This window comes from Copadichromis virginalis, linkage group LG6, assembly GCF_057382275.1.
Source record: "Copadichromis virginalis isolate Kocher_CV1m ecotype Utaka linkage group LG6, C_Virginalis_male_GT1.1, whole genome shotgun sequence".
Lineage (NCBI taxonomy): Eukaryota > Metazoa > Chordata > Actinopteri > Cichliformes > Cichlidae > Copadichromis > Copadichromis virginalis.
This window is the reverse complement of record NC_140623.1, coordinates 42,644,767-42,656,505: the sequence shown is the minus strand read 5'-3', so window position 1 is coordinate 42,656,505 and position 11,739 is coordinate 42,644,767. Positions and strand designations below refer to the sequence as shown.

At 43.6% G+C, this 11,739-nt stretch overlaps 1 protein-coding gene across 1 annotated transcript; it reads right to left on the bottom strand.

Annotated features, from left to right (window-relative positions):
* Positions 1-7,209: 7,209 nt before the first annotated feature.
* On the bottom strand, positions 7,210-9,902 carry LOC146708568 (uncharacterized). The gene is made up of 4 exons (XM_085460976.1): positions 9,840-9,902; positions 8,073-8,393; positions 7,879-7,975; positions 7,210-7,614 (listed from the first exon to the last, which is right to left on the bottom strand). The coding sequence occupies exons 1-3, from the start codon at positions 9,865-9,867 to the stop codon at positions 7,881-7,883; spliced, it is 444 nt and encodes a 147-aa protein (XP_085317102.1). The 5' UTR covers positions 9,868-9,902; the 3' UTR covers positions 7,210-7,614; positions 7,879-7,880.
* Positions 9,903-11,739: the final 1,837 nt, after the last annotated feature.

Here is an 11,739-nt window from a genome sequence, read left to right as displayed (position 1 = left end):
TTCACAGAGAAACCCCAGAATCCCGGACACTGTCATGACGCTGTGGCACCGGGCCAACCACAAAGTGGACGTGTTCTACTTTTCCTTGTTCCCTGACACATACTGTGTTCCAGCATTATTAGATCGTTTCTAATATTGAGCCAAACACTCGGGCCTCAGACTGCTCTCAACTCTGTTTTTTGCTACTCTCAGATCTGAATGAGCAGAATTGTTTTGTTGTCTCATGACGGTGATGGGCCTTATCGGAGTCACTGGGGCCCCTCACAGGGGTACGTGATAATAATGTTATCATTGGTAACAATGAGTCCACCAGATGCATTTTTACACACACACACACACACACACACACACACACACACACACACACACACACACACACACACACACACACACACACAGGAGACTGCGAGGTCTGACTCACTTCTTCCTTTCTCTGTCTTTTAGCCCCGCCCTCCTGTCACCCTGCTGCTCTCACACACTCCTTGAACACTTTTGATAGAAATGGGTTTATGTGCTACTGCCCTGTTTTGGGGCTTCAGTTGGAGAACTGTTTCAAAGCCAAAGGCCAAAAATACATCAACAAATAACACTCAGTCCATAAGTATTTCCTCCAAACCTGATTCAGGGTAATGTGCTCGAGTGATTTCCTTTGACTGATGTCACAGCTCCAGCAGCAGGCAGTCAAACGCAGATCCTGAAACAAAGCTTGATAAAGGAAATCCTAACGAAGCACTCACAGACCGGTGGGCCGCTGCCGGGAGCTTTAAGTTCCCTCCTCATCACCCACAGCAGCAGCAGAGAGTCACATATGAACACAGCCAAGCTGAGCACAAGACTCAAAGAATCAAACTTCCACACGTTTTCTATTTTCTACCAGCTCAACATAAGAAACAAGCATCAGGGAGTCTTCCAAAAGTCATTCTCCATAATCCCAATAATCCAAAGTAAAGACTGATGAAGAAAATCACTGAGAAAGAACTGCTGGAGTCAGAGGATTTGACATCATACAAGATTGTTACCACCACACTGCACAGTACCTCTTACTGCTACTGTCTGTCTGTCACTGCAGCTTGTTTCCCCTGTTGTCTGTTTCAAAGAGCCTTTCATCATTTTCATCATTTTCATCTTTTTCATCTTTTTCATCTTTTTCATCTTTTTCATCATTTTCATCTTTTTCATCATTTTCAGCTGAAAGTTGTGTCTAACCTTTGTTTTTGCTGAATTTGTGCTGCAAACCTCTCAGAAGGTGAAACTGAAGAGCTTACAGAGTTTTTCTCACAGTGAATAACTTTGAGCCGAAACGAGTCAGTGCCTTTGAGCAGGGCAGTATCAGACCAACTGAGTACTTTTAGCGAACAGCAGGATGGCTCTTGCAAATATTTGGTTCTACGTTAAAGCTTTTTTCTTTTTCTATGATTCCTCAGAAATAATCTACTGCAGGTCAGGCTAATGCACATTCCAGCATGTAATATGTGTTCATGCAGGGCTGCTCTGGCAGAGGGAACTGTAGCTTTTCTGCAGTGAGGTTAGCAGTCTGCCTTCATGTTTGGCCTTTAAATAAAAGCTGCATGCAGTCATTGCATGAATGTGATTGAGTGAATAGAGTTTAAACGACAGTAACATCCTGTCTGAATAGAAGCATGGACTGTTGTTTCCAGGCTCTTTATTATGAGGCTACCTCATCTCTGCAGGCAGCCACAGGCTCTCACTCTCTGTGTTCTTGTTCTGCATCTCTGTGTCTGAATCTATTTCAAACAGAAGGTAAATGCAAAACACAAGAATGTGTGACAGCATAAAGTGGACGTGTTGTACTTTTCCTTCTTCCCTGACACACACTGTGTTCCAGCATTATTAGATGTATTATTATTAGACATGTAACAGACGATCGACACAGAACCACATACGGTGGTGCAAGAACTGCAAAATGTGCACAAAAAAACAAAGACAGTGCAACACCAGGCAGAATGACACAGACACACAACTGTGCAATGGAAAAGTGCAACAGTGTTCAGGAGTCTGACAGTTTGGGGAAGAAACTGTTCTCCCGTCTGGCAGTGAGGATCCGAATGTTCTGGTACCTGCAGCAGGGTGAAGAGTGTGTGAGGGGGGTGTGGGGAACTCGAGCGCCACGTGCAGTTTCTTTCTGCGTGGAAGGAAACTGAACTGGAAAGCAGGAAGTAGTGAAAGAGTGCTGTGTCTGTTATTGTTGTAGCAGGAGCTCTATGAGCTGTGTGAGTGATTCAGAGAACAAGGAGCAGCTGTTTACTCCTCAGGGCTCATTTAATGGTCTATCAGCAGAAACTGGGACTGTTCAATAAGCTGAGCTCATTTAATTACTCTAGTATTCATTTGATCTCTTTCTGAACTGCTCCTGGTAGGAGTCCATATTACAGGTACAGTAAAAACACCAGAGTATTATTCTTTAATCAACATTCCCAAAAACAACTGAGTAAAATGTGCATTTGTTTGCAAAATTAAAAAGACTGAAATTCATACAAAGTGTGATTTTACTTGTAGTTTAATTACTTCATCTCCTTCCTTTGTCTGTCATTCCCAAACTGTTAGACCTGCGTTTGATTCCCGATAAAGCATGAGGTTCCACCCATCCATTATCTTCCACTTATCTGGGGCTGGGTCACAGCGGCAGCAGCCTCAGCAGAGAAGCCCAGACCTCCCTCTGCCCGGCCAAATCCTCCAGCCTTTCTGGGGGAATGCTCCGGAAATGCACCAGAAATGACCCAGCAATCTCCATTTGTGGACATGGCTATGTCCTGATGCAGTAATGAAATACTTTTCTATGTCTCACCCACTAACACACGTGCAAACACAAGGACAAGCACTCCACTACACCCTCCCGACACCACTGTGGCCTCATCAGGGGGAAAACAAACACAGCGGGAGCAGCCGCGCCCTGCAGCAGTATGCTCCCAGGAGCAGCATCGCTCAACTAAAGGGCTGATTAATGTCCCCATGCACCATTTTCATGGCTCACATTTAGCTAATTACAGCAGATGGCAAAGATTACCATGAAGTCATCTGTGAAAATACACAGATCAGGACTGACCTTTGGGAATGCAGCTAATCTTACTCCTGTTAAAGACCTGAGTGTTTCAGTGAGTTCAGCTGAGACATTGCAGATGTCGACTTTGATCAGAGCGTCGTGTGAAATGCTTACACAGCAGATTTAGGAAGTACAGACACCCAGAGAGGCGTCTGCATGAAGCCGTGGCCTGCTGATGTCTGAGCTTTAGTCGTGGCAGCAGCTGGAAAAATCACAACTGAGACGTTCAGGTGAACACGATGGTTCTTCATCGTTTTCTCTCTGATCATCATCATCAGCAGTGAGTCTTTTTATTCTGATGTTTGTGAATGAGGGATTTTTAAATATGTTTTATTAACATTGAGACAAATGCAGGTGTGTCTGCAGGTGTTCAGCCTCCCTGCTCTGAGCTCTTGTTTTAAGCTGGGTGCAAATGTGATGAGTGAAGGTGCAGCTTTGTCCATGCTACAGCACAGCTATTCATCTCCATGGTAATGTTTAAAAATGTGTGTGTGTGGGCGTGGCACCAGCATGTGAACTGTTTATCACACCACAAACAAATAAAAAGGAGCGACCTGCCCGCATTTACACAAACACTGAAAGTTACTTTAAACCATTATTCACCATTTACATATCCTCAGAATAACATGTGGTGGTTAGCAGAGGCCATGACTGAGGAGACACTTCCTCTGTGTGTGTAACAACACTGTTATTACATTACATGTTATGTTATTACACCTGTACACACTGGCATATTAACACCACAAGCATGTTAGCAAGCTGACCTTCATTATCTTTTTTCTTCCTGAAACACGGCTCAGCTCACAAGAGAGAACAGGTCAGTTGTAGTTGTTGATCTGTGTCTTTTGTTGCCTTGAAACGTAGATAACAGGAAGAGGAGGATGGTCAAGTTTTTAGATTACAATGGCAAACATGAGGCTTCAGTGAGATCAGTAATGGGTCAAAATGCTTTGTGGGTCCATATATCACCTGACCCAGTTCAGCTGCATGCTTGTGTTATATTTCCATCTTTAATATTTCCTGCAAAGCGTCTTTATCAGGGAATCTGCAGCCAAATTTCAGCCTGGATCACACAACACACACCTGGGGCTGAGGGCGAGCCTGTGATGTGCTTCCTGTTTTTCTGTATTTGGTGGTTATTTGCAATATTTGGCTCATGCGAGTGACGACTCGCTGGAATGCTGTTTGAATGTGCACCTAAATGTGCTCATTCGGGCCCAGCAGCATTACAGTGTGAACCCTGATATCACCAGGTGCAGTGCTGTCAGTGTGTGATTGGCTGAAACACCTCAAAGAAGAACGAGATCCATTTAGCATCAAAAACGAGCTGCGACCATAAAAACACGGAGAGCTTTTCCTGACCAAGGACCCACATTCCTCATCCTTCCCCTGAAACTGCCAGTGTCACGGTCTGGGTGGAGTCTGGTGGTGTCGCACAGATGTGGCTTTTATGTACAGCCCACAAACTTTCAAGGGGTGTGGAGATCGTTGTGTATTTGGGATCATTGTCCTGTTAGAGCTGTGGATCTGAAGTGAAGTCGAAAAATTGTGATAACAAAGAGTCTGAGATGCATTTACACAAACACACACACAGGAAACTGCGAGGGGGAATGGGCCCCTTTGTTCCTCTGACACTGATGCTGGTCTGACTCACGTCTTCCACCAACAGGGTCTCTTTTAGCCCCGCCTTCCTGTCACTCTCCTGCTCTCATCCTTAAACATCCTTAAACACTACTGATCTTCTGTTAATGGGTCTGCTGGGAGAACTGGATTTCTTGCACCCAATATTTTTATTAAAATTTTTGCATCGACTTTTACAAAAGACAGATTGAACAATATGTCGTTTTCTTTTTAAAGAACATAAAGCAATATAAGACATACACTCCCACCTCATAATTATAGCAGTACCAGTGGGTGTACAAACAGAAAAAGGAAAAAATCCAATCTAATAATACTAGTAACAAACCCTAGGGTACACGACAACAGTTCCTGAATGTACAAGGGAGATGTGGAGAGTATCCAAAACCCCCACCTCCACACAGACACATAAAAACCAAAACACACAAACAAAAAAAAAAAAACCCACACATATGCGCAGGGCGCATAAATACAATTAAAATGAATATCCTCCCCAGATTTTCTTTTCTTTTTCAGTGTGTCCCTGTATTTATTCCAATTTCCTTTTTTGTTAAATTAGACAAGATTCTGTCTGGGTTTATCTGGAACAAAAAAACACCCAGAATACGCAAGACATATCTTCAAAGACCGAAAAAGATGGGGGGGATGGCTTTACCAAACTTTATGTTCTATTATTGGGCATGTAATATTCGTATTCTCAGGTATTGGCTACAGGGGGAAGACACGAATAATGCCCCGGCCTGGCTCAGTTTGGAGACTTCTTCCTGTGTCTCAGCCTCTTTACCAGCCCTGATCTATGCCCAAAAGCAGCCTTCGAGTACAGGCTCTTATAATAACTCTATTGTCAAAGTTACCTTGAAAATATGGTATCAATTTCGTCGTTATTTTAAGTTGACCTTTTTTCCCCTTCAATCACCCATCTTGAAAAATCCCTCTTTTCAGCCTTCGTTAGCTGATGGTGCTTTTTATTTGTGGGCCTCTTTGGGTATCAGGTCTTTTTCTGATCTGTACATTCAGAATACATTTGCCTCCTTTGAACAGCTCTCATTGAAATTTGGCCTTCCAAAAAGTCACTTTTTTCGCTATTTACAAATCCGGAGTTTTGTTAAGGAGAAATCCTCTCAGTTCCCATCTAGACCTTCTTATCATGACTTTGATAACCTTCGATTGCCTCCGCCCTCATTACAGGGCCTGATCTCCTGTTTGTATGGGAGAATATGTTCCTTTGGCCTTCAATCTCGGCTATTAAATTGGCATGGGAGCAGGATCTGGGGTGTGTGATTCAGGACGACTCTTGGGATAAAATTCTTTACCGGGTCCATGGCTCCTCATTCTGTGCCAAACATGGGCTGATTCAATGTAAGATTCTGTATCGTGTACATTGGACTAAGGCCAGACTAGCTCAAATATACCCCAATCTTAGCCCTGACTGCGATCGTTGTCATCAAACACCTGCCTCTTTAATGCATATGTTTTGGTCATGTTCATCCCTTAAACAATACTGGATTAATATTTTCTTGATTTTATCTAAGATCATCCAGCTAACCCTCCTGTAGCGACTTCCACAGTCGCTAGAGGCCGGGGATGGAGCCTGCCTATTTGCCTGACGCGCTGTCAACTTTACGCAATAATGCGAGAGGTGGAATTGTTTGCTTGTTTAATTAAAGTGCTTTGCGATTTTTACAGAGTAGTATCATCGGCTCCTGATTCAAACTCTTACAACATCACAGGCTCTAATATAACGAAGCGAACATGTAGTGCAGCGGTCAACAAAAACTACGGCTACCCAGCCCTCCTCTCTGTCAAAATCAAAACCCGTGAATGACAGACTGACAACACCCATTTATGTCACCGCTAGCACCCACGTGACTCCCATAACAACCAAACAAATAAAAACCCAGTGATCATCAAAATTCAATACATTCAATTATGGCTCCTACACCTCCAACCTGTGCCCTTAACTGCTTTGTTTGGGGTTCTTCCTGATTCAGTTGCCTTGCCGACGCCTCAAGCGGATCTGGTCGCATTTCTCACCTTATTGGCAAGACGCAGAATATTGTTATGTTGGAAGTCCCCTTCTGCCCCATCCTGGGAAATCTGGATCAGAGACGTTCTGCATTTTAGCAAACTCGAAAAGACTAAATTCACCCTGCGCGGGTCTACGGCCAAATTTTTTAAGACCTGGCAACCCTTTTTTGATCATGTTCAGACTTTGCGGTTTCGCAATGCTCCCAATTAGCCAGCTCAGACTCTATCATATTTTATTTTTTCTTATCTTATGTTCAAGTAAGAGGCCTAAGTTTAAGTATATGGATTCTATTGTGCCTGCGTTCTATGATGGTATTTATTTAACTACTTTATATATATTTCTTTTCTCTAACAGAATTGATTTATCCCTATAACTAAGCTGACCATTTATTATGTGTGAGAACTGGATTTCTGTCCTGTTTGGGGTTCAGTAGGTGAAGTGTTTCACAGCCGCAGACCAACAAATAATAATCACAGACAGGTTTATGAAAGATTGCATAAAATTTATTGCTACCATTGTGACTGGATTGAAGAAGACAACATTTCTCCACCTGTGTACCTTCAGACAGGTGTGCACACTCCATATGAAAGCTGATGAGTTTAAAGCTCAGATCAGGGCACATTTCACCAACTCTTCACAAACTCACAGCATTCAGTGAGAAATGTTTTTTTAAATAAATCCAATAATATCACATAAGTTCATTTGGATAGTGTCATGGTCAGTAGCATATCAGCACCGTCAGTCAAACGTGGGAATGATTTGAACTGCGGAGTACAAACACATTTCTCCTTATTGGCTCCTTCATCTGGCCTCAGCAGGACTTTGGTGAGATGTGAGGGAGGCTGAGGTGATCTTTGGCCCAGAGGTTTGCAGACATCAGAGGTCACTGTGGGAACAAAAAGAAAACATTTTGATTTCACAGAGAGATCTGTGCCACGCTCAGTCAGCTGTAACTGTAGGTTTGCTCCTTTTGCCTTTCTACACCACTGCACTGGGTTTAAAAAGAAGCCGTTAAAAAGTGCCGACTCGGCTTTGATTCGAATGTGAAGAATTGTGTCTGCTTATATTTAGCTGCTTAAACCAGACTAAATATCCCTCTGAGCTTCATTATATGCGTCACAGCTCCAGCAGGTGACTTCCTCCTACTGACCTTCAGCTGCCGACCAGCACACAGCAGACAGCGGCAGCTACGACGAGCCCCCAGAGGCTCCCGGGGTCAGCAGCAGAGTTAAAGGGAGCTCCAGCCTCTGAAACAACAGAGCAGGAGGCAAAGTTAGCAGCTGGCACATCGAGGAGCGCACAAAGAGCCGTATGTGGCGTAACACAGCGTATTCTAACACTCACCCACAACAGTCACGTTATAATCAAACACGAGCTTTTTGTTTTCTTTTAACATCTCCCCTCTGTAAACGGCGCTCTTCCTGATGTTGGAAATAGTAAGGCAGCCAGACGACTGGTTAAGCTGGAGACGTCCAGCATATTCCTCTGGAGGCCCACTGATGTCTCTCTCATCACAGAAGAGAAGCATTTTGTTGGAGCCATACATCCAGAGGATATGCTCACCATTCAGCCCGCTGAGTCCCGTCTGTAGAGTGACCGAGCCTCCAGGCCTCACCGTCAGATTCTGGATTTCCTGATTCATTGCCTCTCCCAGAAAAGTGAGAACTGAAAGGAAAGAGCAAGGAGGAGATGATGGGGGGTCATAAATAAAGAGGAAACTAATTACTCGCATGGTGCAAGCAGACTTTTGTAAAGACAGCATTGGGTGTGACCGCCTGCAGCCTTGGTTTTAAAGACAGTTGAAAGTAGAGTGTGTTTGTGTTTGTGGCATTTTCCCACCACACTCGCTGCCACTGGCAGCAGTCAGTGGTTCTCAGTACACACCCAAGCACCCAGTGTGTACTGGGTCACTCATTACACCCTCACATTACTCACTCCCGGAGGCTATTTGGCAGGGCCTGGGCTCCTGGCTCTGTTGGGCCCTTCCAGGGTGTGGAGGGCTCCCACCCACACGTGTGCACACAGGTACTCACAGACACACAGGCTGCTGCCTCTATCATGCATTATTAGTTCTGTATGCTGCTCAGTAACATTCAGGATTCATTTGAATATTTATTTACTAATGCTGAGGTTGGTTATTGCTGTGGTTTCCCTGCTGTGTTGTCTTCATTTTGCTTGTTTTCTCTGCAGACTTTCTGTCTTTTCTCTCTAAGTCCTCTTCTGCTCTATTTTTCTGCCCCTCGCCTTCTGTTAACTCTCCTCCCAACCTCTCTTTCTCTTTCCTGTTTCTCAGCCCTGAATAAATAAAAAAATAATAAAGGTTGAATAAAATATGACAATAAAGTGGACCAGTATAGCAAATGCTGCAATAGTCCACATGGGAAAATAAATCTGCTGGGCATCTTCTTGGGTTTAAGACAATAATTCTGGTTTCTCCAGACAGACAAAAGAAAAGAAAAGAAAAAAAAGGATGTGTTGGCCAGAACAGCCAGAAGCTCTAACTCTTTGTCTCTAAATCTCTGAGTTAGAGACAAAAACCACAGAAGAGCTTTTGTGGTTTTTGCTTGACAGCGAGGAAAGTCCCACTTGTGCGCGGATGAAATACTCTTAACATGAATGGCACGTCGCACTTGATCCTTTGATATGATGCTCCCTCCTCACCACTCTATCACATCGTTTATCTAACATCCTCACCTTTCTGTAACATCAGTGTAACAGGAGGTTTCCCACATCAGTGCCCGGGTTAACAGCCAGGACCTGGTAGTTCGAGTCCTGTTGGAACTTTTGAATAGAACCTATTCTATTCTATTGTACATATTGCATATCTTATTCATCTATCTCTGTTGCTGCATTGAGCATGTGTATGACAAAAGAACTTCCCTCGGGATAAATATTCTTAAATACTTCTTATCTTATCTCCGTGTTGTGCGCATCGCTCTGCCCTTCTCTCACTTATATCAGCATAAAGCGAGCAGGAGGATCAGACTGGAGCAATGTGCAAAGAGTAACAAGGGTCTCTGTGGAATCACTTCATCTCTAATCAAACTAAACGACACAATAAGAAAGATGATCCGCTCATTAATACCGTAGAAAAATCAATAAACTACTTACATGCGAGGGCTGCCACCCACATGGACATTCCCTGGCTGATCGCAGCTGAGTGCCTGCACACGAGTGAGCTCTGAATGAAATGGCTGGCACATATGACAAAACATAATAAACAGGTCACGCCTCTTATCAGCGTGCAGGATTCAATGGATCCCACCTGGTGTCAGTGAGCTGATATTACAACTAATCGCTGATTAAGCGGAGCTCAAACCAAAAGAGCATCACTGCAACTTCTGTCACTGAGTGAAACTCTGCATTTAAGACGTTTTATAGAAGGGACCACATGTGATCGTTGTTTCCTCCAATTAAAGCAAAAGAAATGCGACAAACACACACGAGCAAAGACTTTCATTATAATTTTTCCTCAAACTTCATGTGCTTTGTAACACGAATAGTTGGAGCCACCTGGTGGATAAATAACGCAACTGCACTGTCAAGGTTCCCCATCGCTGCACAGGACAGGAGGTGGGTGCGCGTGAACGACGTGAATCTCTGTATGCTTCATAGTAAAAACATTCCCTCGATGGTAATGTTTATGTATTTTCATTATAAGCACTGAAAATGCTTATAATGAAGCTGGATACCACCACCTTTCACTGCATGTTGTCCTCTGTATGATTGTGTGACCAATAAAGCTTGTTTCGTAAGTGCACCTGGAAGTTACAGCCATCTCGGTGGACAAACAGTAACTTAATTCTCGAGTGGAAATTTTGATTAGCATGCTAAGTTAATACAGTTAGTATGAGATTGTAACCGTTCTGACACAGATGTGGTCCCCAAACGTTTTTGCGCCACCGACCGGTTTATTTCACGGACCGGCCTTTGAGGTTTCGATAAATACAACAAAATAAAATGATACGACCGAGACAAAAACTGCGGTGTTTTGTAAATATAATGATAAACGTGAATTGTGTAACTTTATTGGCAGCGTCCTCCTGAATCAGAATCAGAATACTTTATTAATCCCGAAGGAAATCAGGGTTACAGCAGGCAGCACGCTAATGGCGCATGCGCACTTACAAAGGAACCTTCTGACCAACTTTACACAAACATCACATTGGGGAGACATGTCAGAAAGGTCGGCTGATAGGAAAAAACACGAAAATACATAACATGAGGTAACCCATATGGAAAAGAAATAGTAAAAACTTATATGTATTTACTCATGAAAGTGGCCACTTTCTCATTACTTTCATACATTGTTTTAGTAAGTATCCAAAACATACAAGTTTCATTATATAATTTTTCAAGGGATCTCATATCTGTTTTCACTCTTATATGCTTTTCATACAAGTTTCACACAAGACAGATACAAACTTTATAAGATTTATAAATATCTTTTCCATATGGGAAGAGGAGGGGGAAAAAACTCCACTCAGACTGAGCTCCTAGTGGGAGAACAGTTTGATAACAGAAAAAACACCTCAGCACAAAAGCACATGACTATCAACACACCATAGAAACACAAGACAAGCAACAGGGGCGGGTAAAGGTGAGAGAGAGCCGGTGTAGACAGCGCATCCAGTCCCGCAGCATGTCTGCGCTGGTCCAGTCGACTCCCATCTTCCCCGGTAGGGCACAAGCATCGAAGGCGTTTGGAAAGGGAGGGGGGATCAGTGTGTGCACATCAGTGTATGTGTGTGTGTGTCCAGAGTTCAGCTGAGACAGTGTCCTTTGCCCCGCCAGGCTAACTAAACAGTCTTCCAGCCAACCCAGGTGGCCTTGCATGGAATGGGAAGGAACAGTCTAAACACAGGCTTGAGGCTTACTCTCGTTTTTTCTTAATGTCTTTGGAGCAAAACATGATCACAAGACGGTGCATAACTGAATACAGATCTTTAACCAGGTCTTCCCATTAACACCTGACCTGTTCAGAGGGTCAGTCAATGAGCTCGTCAATAGC